We start from the raw sequence: 17,039 nt of genomic DNA, 5'->3' as shown, positions 1-17,039 counted from the left end.
TGGAATTGTATGAACACAGATAGTTATCTCCCCTTACTTACTCTGAATCTATTAAATGACTTGGGGATGCACCCCAGACTTCAGGAGCTCCACAAACACCAATACGTTCTCTCTCACATCTCCGTCTGCAAGAGATTCAAATGGAAAAAAAACTTATTACATCTAGATTAAATAAAGTTGAAAATTAAATAAATGTTCAAATTTTACTCATTGAATATACATAATCATACTATATACTTCACTATACAGTGAAACCTGCCTTAGCGACCACCTTTGTATAATGACCTTCTGTTTATAATAAAATCAATTTTTGTGCTTCTCCCAAATGACCATTTATAACACAAATTCATGTGTGTACATATATTACATAAAGAGCATTTTCCTTGTCCCTTATTTGACCTTTATACACAGGTTTGATTGTATTATAAAATCCATTTCTTTTAAAGATGCTCCACCGCCGAGAGATGGTATTTTTTCACTATCAAGATTAGGAGAATACTATTTAGTATTTTTCTTCAGCTACAAAAGTTACTTACTTTACACCATTACCACCATTGAAAAGTTTGTGCTTCTAATTTTACTTCATGTTAAAAATATGAAAAATAATTAATTGCATCCCGAAAAAATTCTGTGGCACTATATCCTATATGGAATGAAGTACTGATTGCACATGCACCAAAGGCAAAACAAATTATTTGATATTATTTTTTGTGTTAATTAGACATATATACACACGATAATACACCAATTATTGTTCAAATAAGGAATATCATTTATGTTTTCTCGGCGGTGGAGCATCTTTAAATTTTAATTGCTTAAAAATGTTGAAAATGGATTTTCTTTTAACATGAAATATCTTAAATGAATCCTGACGTTTTACCTGTCTAGAAATTCTGGTAATTGCTGGTTATTATGGGCCATTCTGCCTCCCTTCGCTTCATGACCCCCATGACCTCCACCATGCCTGCCTCCACGACCTTGACCTCCAAACCGATTTTGCTGGCTATCATGATTTCTTCTGTCATAGCCATTTTCTTCAAGTTCAGAGGTTCCTTTTCCCCATTTCCAGTTGGGTTGTTTAGGGTGTTTAAATTCTGGTGACCTTGAATTTCGTCTATGTGGAGAATTTGACCTTGACCTCCTTGATGGTTGCCTGTAATTTGGTGATTTTCTTCTAACAGGAGAATTAGACTGTGATCTTCTTCTCCTTACTGGTGACCTTGACCTTCTCCTTACTGGTGAACTTGATCTTTTCCTGAATGGAGAATTGTGTCTATATGGTGACCTTGACTTCTTCCTTACAGGTGACCTTGACCTTCTCCTTACTGGGGACCTGGATCTTTTCCTCACTGGTGATCTTGATATCTGCTTATGTCTGTAGTCAGGTGAGCCTCGACTGTATTTAGTTTGTTTTCGTGGAGGAGTGGAACTGTTGCTTCTCTGTCTGCGACGACGAACATCGACACTTGATCCAGAGGAACTATCTGTGTCACTAGAACTCTCACTTCTGCGAGGCATTTTACACTTCTTTGTGTCTAAAACAATGCATAATTTTAGATTTTAAAACAAAGAAGTATATACATGGAATTAAAAGTTCATATAAGTGATATACCGGTAACAAAAGTATTGTTTCCTATCAAATTCACATGAAATACAGCTGAAATAGGCAATGTACACACTAGTTATACTAATGTTTCTAACAACTTCTAGGTTTCTGGTTCAACGCGCCGCCTTAATATTCCAATTTATTTGCACATCGTTTAATTTTACAATTTCTACTTTCAATGTATCTCACAAACATGTGAAACTAAAATCAAATAATTCATGCATTTGCTACACCAAATAATATATCCATATATCTGTTACATACCTTTTCCTATATATTCTGTATTTTTTCCTTATCTTTTTTTCTATGAATATTTCTGATCTCATCTTTTGATGAATTTTAATCAAATCAGCTAGTGATTTACCTACTTCATCAAACTGAAGATCACGTCGATATATATACATATATATATATATATATATATATATATACAGGGGTTTCATTATCTTTCAGGAGAGGCGGTACAATTGCAATTTCAGGGGGTACTTTTCTATATCATCTGTATGCTATCTAATGTAATTTAGCCTAAATCAGGCGGTACCACAGCTAGGTTTAACCGTCAAAAAGTACCGGGTACCGCCTGATAATGAAACCCCTGTATATATATATATACGGTAGGACAGGTGTGTTTATATGTACAGGGGAAGGTAAAATAAGTTAATAAAGAGATAAGAGATGTGATTTAAAACAGTCTAGAAATTTTGCAGTCTGATTAAAAACCAGATCTTTGATTACACTCTGATACTCTATGACTCTATGTCCCCTGTAAAGTATCGGAGAGTAAACCAAGATATGGTTTTAATCAAATTGTAAAATTTGACGAGACGCAAGATCTGGAGGAAGTGCAATCCAGTCTTGGATAATTCAAGTGATGAAAGAAGCCAAAAATATATATACGATATTTCAACATAATGTTCAAATCTTTTCATAACAAATTTTGCCTTTTTTGTAACCTTGTCTACTCGTGGTACTACATGTAGCACGGGACTCACCAATCTCATTTGTTTACCCTCGCAGTGACCACGCTAAGGGTAGGCAACTCTACTAACCTTATACATTGAGCTATATGCGTATATTTGTGTATTGCCTAAAGTTAATAATATTAAATTGTTTCATTGCTTATCTAAATTTGTTTTATTCTTTTATATTAATTACATGTACAATGTATATGTATTAGATAAACACTATATTACCACTAATGTTTCTCTTATCTTGTATTCTTGTGAGATATACATTGTACGTACATGTATTTTTAAATTGCTATAACTCAACCCTAGAGCACCATCTTTTATACCCAGCGACGATCCCGACTCATGACAAGATTTAGCCACCACCGATACTAATGTGTTTTTTTGTTATTGTTTTTTCCTTGACAAGGTTAACATTTTTAAACAATAGATCTACAACTGGAAACTACACAGTATCAAAATTAAATAAATAAAATCATGAAAATTCAAATAAAATATACATTAAATATATAAAGAATATATCATGGAGACGTTCTATTGGCATGGTACTAGGTATAGTCTATATTGAGTGAGTGTGTCTGCCAATGTCTGAGCTGACTGAGGCTGAATCGATTAATGACAGGTCTCGCACAAACCTCATACGGGGTATATAACCCCAACTGAGCTATAATACCTCAAATAGGGTATACATATATACCCCAATTGATGTTATGCAAAGGTTATTTACGTACAGCATTAAAAGCGTGCATAATCGATAATTCACACCTGTGTCACATGAAAGTACGTGTCGGCACGGTAAGGCGTGCGTGTTGCACGTTTTACAAATTTCTGTACCTTGTCTCGAAAATCATGTTTAAAATGTTTGTTTACCTGCATTGTCAGCAATACATGTCAATAAAAGCTCTGCAAACCCCATTTAGCGTTCATATTTTGTCTTGAAATTCCAACGGACTGCACATCACACACTAACGAATCGCACGGTTGACCGGAAGTGACTTGCAACCAAGTAAGTGTAAAACAAAAGCGGGATATTACGCCCGCATATGTAATCAACGTGTAAAAGTATGACAGCCCATAACTGACATAACACCTGGTTATGATTTCATGGGTGTTAAATTTGTTATATAATTTTAAACGATTTAATAAACATTTAGTTATATATTTTTATTTAAATAACACTTCAAATTGGTTAACTATTGATAATAATTACGTAGATACAGTACAATAGTGACTTAATGACACTAATAAAAAATAAATAAATTGTACAATAAATTAATCTATGCAGTGGATATTTATAACTATTCTACAAATGAACACATAAACAACAAAACTAAACTTAGGAAAATTAGGTTATGAAGTTCAATTTTTTTTCAGCAGGATGAAACCAAAATGCAGCTGCCGAAAACATTCGGAATTTGTTCCCGCTCACAGCGAAAACAACAAGATACATAAGATCTCTGCAAACAAAAATTTCGCAAATGTGTAGTTCAGGCATTAATTGAACATAACTATTTATGCAGAACATCAACCTATTTGTGTGTGTTGTGCGCAAAATATTCAGAGCTTAATTTAGTTAAGCCTGTTGATGAGAGCGACCAGACCTTTCACGAGGTTCATGTCCAAAAGGTTATTGAAATGATAAACAATGACATTATACCAGAAACACAGATGTTAAATCTTATCAAGACGGTTGGACAGTTTTTGTGTTCAAAAGTGGTTTCTGATGCAATGGCATGTAAAGAGGATTACAAGGACGACAACATCTTAAAATCATATGACCCTAAATCTTGGCTTTCGAAGCAAAACAAACTGTTAGTGTCTTTTCTCACGTCCATGTGCTCAAATTTTGATGAAAACAACACACATCAATGCCTGTCTATTGTTAAAGCCATAGAACAAATATACCTCGCATCTGCTTTCAATATCACGTTACCTCTTTCCTTTACATCATCACTTATCATATATTTTCTAACCGGAAGTAAGAGTGCTGTCCAGATAAATGCTGCAACATCACCATCAGGTAGTTACTCTTCACTCCTCAACTGGATCAAATCCTACAGCACCATTCCCGTTGCATGTCCACATACATCAGACATAGTTACATATTTTGACAACAATCAAGTACTTAGTAGAAACTGGAGAGTTCGGTATGATGCGAAAGCAAAATTAAGTGTTATCACCAACATCATCCACATTCTTCCTCTTTTCTCCACATCAATCCAAACCTCGCCACAACTTTCTCCGTTTCACTGGCTGTTTAACGACAAAATACGTACACTAGAAGCAGTTACACGCTATGTAGAAACAAGCCAGCAGTCATTTGAGACATATCAGCACCAGTTCATAGAGTCACGGTTGTACCATCTCAGACAAGAACACAACGGACACATTCACGATATCATAGACACTCATATACAGAAACAAAGATCACACAAAAAGACAGGCATCACCACCCCCTCTTCATCATTCATACACACAGACCCATACAAATTTGTCCAAGCTAAACACCCCGAGTCTCCACCAACTGTGTCAATGGGGAATCCCTGTATGGTAAATCCATGCAGCTATGAAGCTGTGGAAACTGTGCTGTCACATATAGCCAAAGAAACTTGTAGTGGCAACAGAAAGTGGACAATGGTTGGGTGTGACGGTTCTCCCTATATATTAGGTACGGTTTCGTGTTTCAGCTTGTAAATTTGTGTAAACGAATCTATTTTCGCGGCGACATAATTTCGCGATTTCATGCCAAATGGCTCTTGAACGATAATTTCATTTCGCAATGTAGACACATGTTGTTATACTGTATCCGTATATCGATGGCATTTTTGGTATAATATTCAAACTGCTTTATTACAGGTTCACGTCTTGTGGAGAAAGTGTTTGTGTGTCCTCACTGTGGCGATCGTATTTTTGGTTCTAATCTTTTACTATCGCACTTGCATGACAAACACCAGCATGATGCCACAGCATCTGATTTACCACAGTTTTTAAAATTTAAGAACATATTGCTGCAACCAGGACTTGGCCATGTGGAAATTAACATGGTTAAATGCATGTTCAAACTCTTGTGGGAAGTATTCTTTAAAGATTTGGCCAAGATGCTTGGGTTTAACAGTCCAAAGGCCCAACTAGCTGCCAAGTCAGCATCCGACCACCATAAGAGCTTCCAGATGGTGGAGATTGCTCTGTTTGGTATGGCAGATGAACTTCTTGTGCCCTATTTTAGGGATCGTGTAGAAAGGGGAAAGGAAGTATCTGCTACTGACTATCTTAGTAATTGGGTGTCCGAAGTGGTTGACCCAAACTATCTGTTTGTGGTGTCCATTGTCTTCAACTACCTTCTGTCTCTCTATGTGTTTCGGGCTGGGATTCGACGGAACAACAGCGACGTCATAACGTGTAGCCGTGCCACCTTCACCGATCTATTCTCTGGCATGAACATGACACATTACCAGGAGTTGGAAGTGAGAGACCTGAAGGTCAGAGTTCAAGCGCCGTTAGAGGTCAGGGAGTTTCTCGAATGTACCGAATCCTTTTCTGTGTCGGGAAATCCAAGCAAAGGTGAGGCTGGTGACTTTGTGTTAGAGGCCAGGAACCGCAGATGTAAGATGTGGATGCCTCCTGGAGCTCCTACAGAGCAGAGGTGGTTAAGGGTCTGTAGAAATTTCGACAGACTGGAAGAGGTATGTACACACATTTTGCAACCTAACAATAAAAAGGAAACAAATATATATAATTAATTATAATTTATTATGCAATGGACACCAGAATTCAATGAATTTCAAATAACGTTTATTTTTAACATTGATGTTGGTGCAGAAGGAATGCACCCAATACTCACAATCAGGTGCTTCACATCCAAGCCAGCACCATTTTCCTGATTTGTCATCGTCGATACCACAGATCTGGCAATGGTTTTTAGGGTGTTCAGAATCTGTCACACTTTGAATACCAGTCTGTGTACCGACGGTCACCGTGTTTGGTGTGTTTTCTAGTAGCACATGTGTCGGTAGCCGTATCTGTGCTGTCGCATCTAGATCCGTCTTCATTCTGCAACAAATCATGAACAGGGAGATAAATCAACCCGTTTAATATCAATGGAAAACCCTTTTCTAATAAGATAAATCTATGAATTATTTCATTCAATGAATATTGAAATACCTTAAAGTAGTCGGTCTCGAAATGAAGATTTTCTCCGGACTGACTTCTTGTTTTGAGTGAAATATGTGTGCCAGTTACTTCAAAGATGTCTTTCGCCTAAAATGAAAAAATATAAAAATTACATCTGTCTTCAGATACGCACAAACATACTAGGGCTATTTGAAGTAGGAGAGAATGAGAGAGACATGCAGCACACTGATCTGAGCACCGAGATCTTACAATGGCGCACGTCTGTACGAGCCAGTGACTATCTCTCAACTCCGAAAGGTAATGTTGCGCGGACCGGCTTACCGCATGTATTTTGTGTACATCCGCCATAAAATTCACGATAGTTTGTTTCCACGATTTTTGAAAGTATAAATTCACGTGAAATGTTTTGAAGAATGCTTAATTTTGTGGAAATATCATAGGTATTGTAGAAAGAGTAGACGCAAACACACATATAGCAACAAGTTTTCATATGACTATTTTCGTGCGTCAATTTCCGGTCATAAACTTATTCCCGCCAAAATGAGTTACCACTGGGTAAACACACAAACATTGTAAATTAAATAAACGTGTAAAATTATGTTTCATTGTATTTCAGTTGTTAGAAAACACACTAGCCTCTCCGGTGAAGAACTAGATACCGACTTAATTAATATTCAAAGGAACTGCCGAGAGAACCGGGAAACCTACCAAAAACATCATTTTGACGGAACTAAGGCAATGTCAATGGATGTAATGATTCATTTATACCAAAACAATTGTAATATGAAATCAAATATAATAAGTCCCGTTGAATTACATTTTGTGAATATTGTAAGGATAAAGATCGCCTCAGTACGCAGTCATCAATGGCAGTATCAACTACACATGTAAACGACGAACGTTTTGGTGTGACAGCAGTCTGCAATCCCACGGACATAAAAACTGTGTTTTGAAAGCATCGATCCCTTTGTTGTCTACATGGCTATAAGACATAAGTTCACAGTTGACCAAATTGTTTCTGTTTGGCCTTTGTTCTGTTTGTTGACGAAGAGATATTAACACATGATAGTGCGTCTCTTTCAAACCGGAAGTCCTATCGCCACGAGTTTGCGCACCCACTCTGTCCGGGGAATACAGTCCAACATGAATTTGGCCACGTCCCTCCGAGGTATTTTTCTTATGGCACCTTCTACATACTGTCCCTCAGCGGCCTTCACCTCCTTCCCTGTAAACAAGGAAGCAACTGTACACTGTTTATTTTTTGTATAAGCGCCGATTGAAATGTTGGGCAATACTTCTAGACCTATATCCTTTAAATCAATACTCTAACAATGAGACAAGAAAAACATATAAGCTTTATTACAATGTTACAATTTATTAATGCAATGAAACATTTTGAATCACTGGAATATATATGACAGAGAGTAAAACCATTTATATTTAATCTTGCTTCGTCGCTAATATGGACGTGAGCTAATTATTTGGTTTGAAACCAACAAAGAAGCACTTTAAATTCTGTCCTTATATGATCGTCAAAAGGAGATACATTGTATATCTATTTGCTTTATAAACAACGTGACTTCTTAAATAATCAGTGAATTGCATCATGGACAGAAGACATTCGTGTGATATTTGCGGGATATTATTGTGCATCTCATTTTGACCCCCAATCAGCCAAATTTTCAAAACTGTTATTATGTGACTGGTCAAAAGCAAACTTTTTCTCTTTCTGGACGTGCAGTGACTTCAAATCAAATCATACCTCTCTACTTGGGACGTTATCGCAATCCTAATCTTTCTAAAGAATTTTCAATACGAATTAATTTCAAGTGCATTATCAATTGGTTTTATCATTTAAAGTTCTGCAGTTTTTGGATGAACTAATATATCTAGAAATGAGGAGAGATACGTCTAAAATACATATGTCCCTGATCAGTAGGTAGCAGATGATCGATTCAGGCACACTGTGCCCTTGTTTAATCTCAACTTTATCATATAAAGCAATACTCTACGTAGCACTTTGTAGGCATAGCAACATCAGATATTATCCTAGTCGTGGATGACGATAGTCGAATTATTTGATTGGCCAATAAAGAATGTAGGGAGGGGGAAGGGGGAGGTGTAAGTGATCGGTCAATTATTTCATTGGTCAATAAAGGATGTTGGTTGAGTTTGGTGAACAGTCACCACTACTTGGTTGGTCGGTCAGTCCCGGAGGTATGAGTTAGGTGAAAGGTCACTTACCACTACTTGGTTGGTCGGTAAGTCCCGGAGGTTTGAATTTGGTGAAAGGTCGCTTACCACTACTTGGTTGGTCGGTTAGTCTCGGAGGTATGAGTTTGGTGAAAGGTCACTTACCACTACTTGGTTGGTCGGTCAGTCCCGGAGGTTTGAGTTTGGTGAAAGGTCACTTACCACTACTTGGTTGGTCGGTCAGTCCCGGAGGTTTGAGTTAGGTGAAAGGTCACTTACCACTACTTGGTTGGTCGGTCAGTCCCGGAGGTTTGAGTTTGGTGAAAGGTCACTTACCACTACTTGGTTGGTCGGTCAGTCCCGGAGGTTTGAGTTAGGTGAAAGGTCACTTACCACTACTTGGTTGGTCGGTCAGTCCCGGAGGTTTGAGTTTGGTGAAAGGTCACTTACCACTACTTGGTTGGTCGGTCAGTCCCGGAGGTTTGAGTTTGGTGAAAGGTCACTTACCACTACTTGGTTGGTCGGTCAGTCCCGGAGGTTTGAGTTTGGTGAACAGTCACTTACCACTACTTGGTTGGTCGGTCAGTCCCGGAGGTTTGAGTTTGGTGAACAGTCACTTACCACTACTTGGTTGGTCGGTCAGTCCCGGAGGTTTGAGTTTGGTGAAAGGTCATTTACCACTACTTGGTTGGTCGGTCAGTCCCGGAGGTTTGAGTTTGGTGAAAGGTCACTTACCACTACTTGGTTGGTCGGTCAGTCCCGGAGGTTTGACTTACCACTACTAGGTTGGTCGGTCAGTCCCGGAGGTTTGACTTACCACTACTTGGCTAGTCGGTCAGTCCCGAAGGTTTGACTTACCACTACTTGGTTGGTCGGTCAGTCCCGGAGGTTTGAGTTTGGTGAAAGGTCACTTACCACTACTTGGTTGGTCGGTCAGTCCCGGAGGTTTGACTTACCACTACTTGGTTGGTCGGTCAGTCCCGGAGGTTTGACTTACCACTACTAGGTTGGTCGGTCAGTCCCGGAGGTTTGACTTACCACTACTTGGTTGGTCTGTCAGTCCCGGAGGTTTGACTTACCACTACTAGGTTGGTCGGTCAGTCCCGGAGGTTTGACTTACCACTACTAGGTTGGTCGGTCAGTCCCGGAGGTTTGACTTACCACTACTTGGTTGGTCGGTCAGTCCCGGAGGTTTGACTTACCACTACTAGGTTGGTCAGTCAGTCCCGGAGGTTTGACTTACCACTACTTGGCTGGTCGGTCAGTCCCGGAGGTTTGACTTACCACTACTTGGTTGGTCGGTCAGTCCCGGAGGTTTGAGTTTGGTGAAAGGTCACTTACCACTACTTGGTTGGTCGGTCAGTCCCGGAGGTTTGACTTACCACTACTTGGTTGGTCGGTCAGTCCCGGAGGTTTGACTTACCACTACTTGGTTGGTCGGTCAGTCCCGGAGGTTTGACTTACCACTACTTGGTTGGTCGGTCAGTCCCGGAGGTTTGACTTACCACTACTTGGCTGGTCGGTCAGTCCCGGAGGTTTGACCACTGTGTAGTCCAAGTCTGTACACTGTTGCTGTAGGTACTCCTCCATTACCGACATACTCTGTAATACACTGGACAGAATCACAGGGCGTATGACCCACTCAAATATCCACGGACCTCTGCTCTGTGCTGGAGAAGAAACCATTTCAATCTCACTAACACATATCATATGTTTACTTTTTGAAACTTTAATGCTCTATATGCATTTTAACTTTATTTTCCTTTAACATCAAACACAACATTACCGCTTCATAAACCTTGGCGTTTTATTGCACAATCTGATAAAAACATAGGTCCTCAATTGAACGGAGTGGTTATAAGGATGTGTGTTTTAATCAGATTGTTTATTGTAGTCCATTCTACCATTATACAAGGACGTAAACTTACCGAAACTAACAGGGATGGTAAAATATACAACTCAAACCATTTTATCACATAACTAGCCCGGCCAGTCATGTCATTATACAAGTACTGACTTTTTGTAGGTTAATACGAGGAATTGTTAAACCTGAGAAAGGTGATATTCCCCAAGGCCGAAGGCCGAGGGAAATATCACCTTTCAAAGATTTAACAATTCCTCGTATTAACTTACAGTGAACTGCGTTCAAGCGTCCGGATTAGACTCCTCCCTCAAATGTTGTAACATTCTGTTACTACAGCCAATCAAAACTCTTGGAAGTTGCCTCGATTGGTTAGACTGCATGTGGTGTAGCGCAAACAATGTTGACTTCAAAGGGATCTACTGATTTGACGTGATCACACCTTTGTACCAAAAATTTGTTAGCATACACTTGGAGATAAAAAGGTTTCAAACATGTTTTTTTTAATTCAATCGTACCATATAACCATCGAAAGACAACAACATTACATATTGATAGTTTCGTTAAACGTTCCCTGGAACATACACGGTTGTAGCTGTATAGTTAGGGTTACATTGGCGAAAAATAGGGTCGGTAGGTAGAGATTTTTTTTCAAGTTCAGATGCAATAGCGAGCTATTTACTAAACAGATATATGGCAACAAAATGATTAAACATTAGTGTCTTTCACTCTTGACTCTTTATCAAACAATGAATAATTGGAGATTTGACTAAGAAAGATGGTATTAACAATTAGATTGGCCTAGAGTAAAACTATTAATGGGATCCTTTAAGATAAAGAAACAAAAATTAGGGTCGGGGGTAAAAAATTGGGGTCGGTCGGGTAACCCTAAACAGACATGTTTTGTTTTTGGCCTAATGTAGATGTTTCATCCGGAAGCAGACATCCTACCTCTAAATGTAAGCTTGTAAATATGTCGATTTCTATTCAAACCTGGATACGTTGTGCTTAAAACACTCTATTGTAGTTCAAGAAGCATAATTTGACGTTTGGAATATACATGTATAAAGTAACGACTCTCTAGCTCATGTGATATCAAACAAAATAGTACTGTAAAGTTAAGATACCAAATACCATGACTATGGCTATATACATGTAGGTCATGACTTTATACATGCATGCAATTCTGTTTTTATTTAACGATTATTATTGAAATTGCGTACGTTTTTTGAATGTGTAACAGCTATAACAGGTAATAAACTCCGCCCTCATTTAGATTATCGATGCTACTTAACTCCGCCCACAGTTTGACTGACGTTATTCCCGAACCGATAAACGCGCATACGACTGGTTGGAACTATTCACGTGATTTGTGGTTTGAACGATCCGAAAGGCAATTCTGGACGCTTTAACGCATTTCACTGTACAAAAAGTCAATAATTGTTTTGTTATATGAAATGATTAAAGTTATGCTATTTAAAATAATTTTGAAGCAAACACAGCGCAATGACTAATTTGACAAAAAGTCAAGAAAATCTTCATCCATGTATCCTCAGTAAAATGTAGGTACTTTTAGTCCTTCTATTATGCTTTTTCATATTATAATCTTCGAATATACAGCTACATTTAACGTGTGTAAAATACCTTTCCTAATCCTACCACACTGTTGTCTGCCATGTTTGATTTGGCTATTGCCCGATGATCGGCAATGCTCTATTTTGATTGGTCAAAAATGTAAAAGAGACCGGGAATTCCATGTGTCTGTTTATAGCCAGGTTACCGGATTTGCAATGTCAACCTCTGAACAGGTGTTCATCGGTCTCAGGTTGACATTGCATTTTGTCAAGACCTGTCTAAGCGGTCTAGACCAATCAGAAAACGGCAAAACTCAGCCATATAACAAACGGCTATGTCATGAATATCGTAAGACACCTGCGTAATGTTTGTTTGTTTGTTTGTTTGATTAATCAACGTCCTATTAACAGCTATGGTCATGTAAGGACGGCCTCCCATGTATGCGGTGTGTTGCGTGTATGTTGTGCGAGGTGCGTGTTTCGGGAGACTGCGGCATATTCATGTTGTGTCTTCTTGTATAGTGGAACTTTTGCCCTTTTGATAGTGCTATATCACTGGAGCATGCCGCCGAAGACACCAAGCAACACACCCCACCCGGTCACATTATACTGACAACGGGCGAACCAGTCGCCCCACTCCCTTTTTGCTGAGCGCTAAGCAGGAGCAGAAACTACCACTTTTATAGACTTTGGTGTGTCTCGGCCAGGGGACAGAACCCAGAGCCTTCCTCACAGGGGCGAACGCTCAACTCAAGGCCAAAAGTGAGGCGGTGCCAAGGGAGGCATTAGGAAGGATAAAGTCAGTTAGGAAGAATAGAAAAGATAAGATCCTAAATTTAGTCGCCTTTTACGATCATGCAATAGGGGCAGCAGGTACAATTCTAACGCCCTACCTGCAGTAATAACACTATTGTGACGTTACACGTAGTTCTGACGTCATAATCTATTTATGACGTCGCATGATTGTCTCAGTGTGTTGAGTGTATGTTGTGCGAGGTGGTTGTTTCGGGGGACTACGGTATATTCATGTTGTGTCCTCTTGTATAGTGGAACGGTTGCCCCTTTTATAGTGCTATATCACTGAAGCATAAGAGACGAAATCTAAAGTTTTACTTATATTTCTATTTGTAGAAGTTATGTGATAAATAGAATCTTACAATCGTGACTATGTGATAAATAATTTATCCTAAATGCTCGTGGCATATCAGATTATTGAACTCGTTTGATAACTTTCATATCACATAGTCGTTTATCTACAAATGGTTTTAATATAGTGAGAGGAAAATACAGAAATACGGCCTTAAAATCAGAAAATATGTTCTTGATGATATGGAAGTCGACTTTCATCATATTCCTTATTAAATGTCACAATTCTCTGAAATATGAAGTTTTTTTTAAATTTATTTTCGTTTGGTCACTGTCCATATAACTTACGTATTGTGTCCAAAGCTGTCATGGCTACTAATCGAGAATTCCCGGATTTGCGCATTGCCGATACCAAAGGTTTGATGGTGTCCTGGTAGAACGTTATGGTATTCCAGCCAAAGAGACTTGGCACAGTGCCAAGACAGGACATAATGACATCACATCCGCTAAAATGTTGGCTTAAATCATCTTCGCTGAATATGTCAACCTTTTCCACCTGATGAAAAACGGGTATAATCTAGATATTAAAAGGATCAGTGTTTAGCGAATACATGATGACTTAGATAACAACTTCCTCTGATCCCCTGTTACCAATTTGATTAAAAACAGATCCTTATAACAACTCCGTTCAATAGAGGATCTGACAACATCCCATATGGGGTCATGTTCGGATGACCTTTTTACCACGTGTTCTTCAGATCAAATTCATTTTCTTTACCACACTATTCTCAGTTGAAAACGTCATTTCGTCCCAGTATGCCTATACATTTAGCTTTGTTGTGCTCTTTGGGCGAGATTGCTACAAGCACGAAAATAAGTCTCACAGCTTTTTCAAACTTATTCATCCCTAGTCAAGATTCTGGCAGCAGCATTTTGATTGGCCATGTCCACCGGAACGTGACCCCAAATGAGATGTTGTCAGATAGGATTGCCCTATTCCTACAGTGGAATCGAAAATGTCACGATAATACGCATCGTTACAGATTACATATGTCGTTGTGCCCATATTTCCATTCATCCATCAGAGTTATCATTCGTTTCAGTCAGACACCACTGACGGAGTGAATCGAATACTTAACTCTGATAGATGGGAAGGTCAAGATTAAACATCGTGAGTTTAATGTTGTCATAAATGCAAAGGAGGAAAAATATGTTATCATGTCCCTGTATAGTAGCCGTTCGATACACCTGAAGACTAGTAAGATTACTTAACATTTCAAATAAAATCTGTCAATTAGGCTAGCTTAATTTTAACTACGCAAGAATTTTAAATCATAATAAAAAGTATTTGGTTAGCTATCAATTCAAATATTTACTGTCTGAGGTTGTAAAGTACGTTGTTAGCTTTTTTTTTTTTTTCATTTTCTTCATGTTCCATATCCTGTCACAGCGATATAGTCTACGATGTGACACGTACGGTTAACTGACGACAAGTGTGACCCATAGCTGTACACAGGTCACACATTTAGGTACATATATCTATAATATTAAATATAACACATCAGTGGACCTACCTTTAATTTAGGGTCGCTTATGTGCCCTAATTTGTCCGGGGTCCGCACCAATGCCTTGACCTCGTGACCTCTCTCCAGTGACTCCTGGACCAGCTGTAGGCCAGAGGGACCTGTAGCACCGAGAATGGCAATCTTCATATTATCCAGCTGGAACTCAATGGCCGTCCAGTCCTGTGCACTTGGTCAGTGTATCAAATATATCTGACCAGTATGTTATCAGTAATGTAATGATTTCATACCGTTTCCACTTGAATAGTATTGAAGACACAAATACAGTAAATACAGTTAATCTGTCACAACCACGCCACCTATTAGCGGCTCACAATACAGAGAAAACACTTTCTCCCTAAAATTCCTACCCATCAAACGAGTGAAATTATATTTGTGAAGGCAGTGTACACATGTGTAGCGTTATCACAAGCCGTCTTAGCCGTATCTGGCAGACTAGTCTTAAACTGACAAGTACACAATACAGTCTTTATCACGCGTGCACATATGTTCTACACGACCGGTGAGGAATCTAAAGAGATGCACGTAAACGTCATATCGATTCTGTGTACATGTATATAATGTTGGGAAAGGTGTGCGAGTTGTCGCCCTCCAAACACAGCTGCTTTGCTGTGAAACCGAAACATAAGATAAATAGCAAAAGCTCACATAGACCGAGCATCTAAAATGACTATAATATGTCCAAATAGTCAGACCACATCTGGAGTTCTGTTTCTCCCTATGTGACCCACACCAATCTAATCAAATCACACAAATTGGGGGGACACAACACACTGAACAGCATACTTCACAACAAGCATTGTATTCCACATTTATACAAGTTCACACAAGGACATGATAGAAAACCTCAACTGGATCCCACTACAAACACACAGTACAAGAACATGATTAATATTATTCTATAAAAGCATACATCATCATGTGGCAATAGCCATATTATACATTTCACAGACTATACGATCAGTAAATCACATTTATCTACACATATCTGCCACCAATAATGAAAGCATATGATCAGCTATACGTAGTAGTTGACAATAGCACAATTTTCGGATTTGAATTCGTGATACATAATTGTATAAATCAGAAACAAATCAATCTGTTTAGTTGTATGAAACAAATGTTCCTTAAGGATGTATTCATCTGAGCTTTCAGACCCGTTTGAGTCTCGTTTCGACATAGATCAAAAAAGTTATGAGATTTTCAAATAAAATCTATCAATATCTGTATCAAGTTGTCAGTTACAAATTTTGTCAAAAAATTACATCTATATTCTTAGCAGATTTTTATACGGGGATTTTAAGAAATCAGCACATTTGGCGGCCATTTTGAAAATGTGCATTTTTTAAACCATTTTTTGCTTAAATTATTTTTTACTGAAATCATCACTGCGCCAGTATTTCAAACAGCTCATTAGGAAATTATGGATTTAATCTCTGGTTTTTCCATTGTATGAGCTCCTATTTCCAAAAATCTATATCAGAAAAAAAGTTTTATACAAGAAATTACATCCTTAAAGACGTTCATCTAATTTCCTAAGAAAGATAATTATACACTTATTCAAAGGAACCTTGTAGGGTACTCGTAATTATTCTATGAAAACACATTATTTTGAGAGTAAATGATCATGTGATAGTCAAATCAGTAAATGAATTTGTAAACTGGTTTTTGGTCTTGACGTTTACTGTGCATTATCTTTGATATGGTCTATTTTGAAGATAAATATAATGCAAAAATCTATTTCCACATGGCAAAAGATAAATCTATATTAGATATGTTTCTAATGATAAAAACAGAATATTTTAACATCCTTTCAACATACATCCATGCTAGACATATAATCCACATCAAATCAGAACTTTGTTTTGAAATAAGCTCTAAATATTACTATCCCATGCTATTTTAAACCGGCAACTAATTCTTAAGTACCTGATGAAGATCGTACTACGATAATGTATACATAATGCTATTTCTTCATTACTCTACATTTTTATGTTTACATACATTATAAAGATGATATTATAAACATACATCCTT

The 17,039-nt window shown here is 38.1% G+C and overlaps 3 protein-coding genes and 1 pseudogene across 3 annotated transcripts in view; 1 reads left to right on the top strand and 3 right to left on the bottom strand.

Annotated features, from left to right (window-relative positions):
* LOC138306841 (NF-kappa-B-activating protein-like) overlaps positions 1–17,039 on the bottom strand; it is a 39,370-nt gene that overhangs the window by 5,016 nt on the left and 17,315 nt on the right. The window contains exons 2-3 of the mRNA XM_069247339.1: positions 881–1,535; positions 42–125 (exon numbers count right to left, since the gene is read on the bottom strand). Coding sequence (XP_069103440.1) covers positions 42–125; positions 881–1,518 — 722 coding nt within the window. The 5' untranslated portion in view covers positions 1,519–1,535. The remainder of the gene's footprint in view (positions 1–41; positions 126–880; positions 1,536–17,039) is intronic.
* LOC138307035 (uncharacterized) lies at positions 4,210–6,051 on the top strand. Its single transcript, XM_069247662.1, has 3 exons — positions 4,210–5,242; positions 5,431–6,006; positions 6,044–6,051. The coding sequence occupies exons 1-3, from the start codon at positions 4,210–4,212 to the stop codon at positions 6,049–6,051; spliced, it is 1,617 nt and encodes a 538-aa protein (XP_069103763.1).
* Positions 5,976–17,039, bottom strand: part of LOC138306842 (uncharacterized) — a 27,148-nt pseudogene continuing 16,084 nt past the window's right edge.
* On the bottom strand, positions 7,448–15,698 carry LOC138307546 (flavin reductase (NADPH)-like). Its single transcript, XM_069248348.1, has 4 exons — positions 14,994–15,698; positions 13,768–13,975; positions 10,404–10,568; positions 7,448–7,930 (listed from the first exon to the last, which is right to left on the bottom strand). The coding sequence occupies exons 1-4, from the start codon at positions 15,129–15,131 to the stop codon at positions 7,785–7,787; spliced, it is 657 nt and encodes a 218-aa protein (XP_069104449.1). The 5' UTR covers positions 15,132–15,698; the 3' UTR covers positions 7,448–7,784.

Source organism: Argopecten irradians, chromosome 14 (assembly GCF_041381155.1).
Source record: "Argopecten irradians isolate NY chromosome 14, Ai_NY, whole genome shotgun sequence".
Taxonomy (NCBI): domain Eukaryota; kingdom Metazoa; phylum Mollusca; class Bivalvia; order Pectinida; family Pectinidae; genus Argopecten; species Argopecten irradians.
Note: the sequence above shows the minus strand (reverse complement) of the source record. Positions and strands in the feature narration are given on the sequence as shown.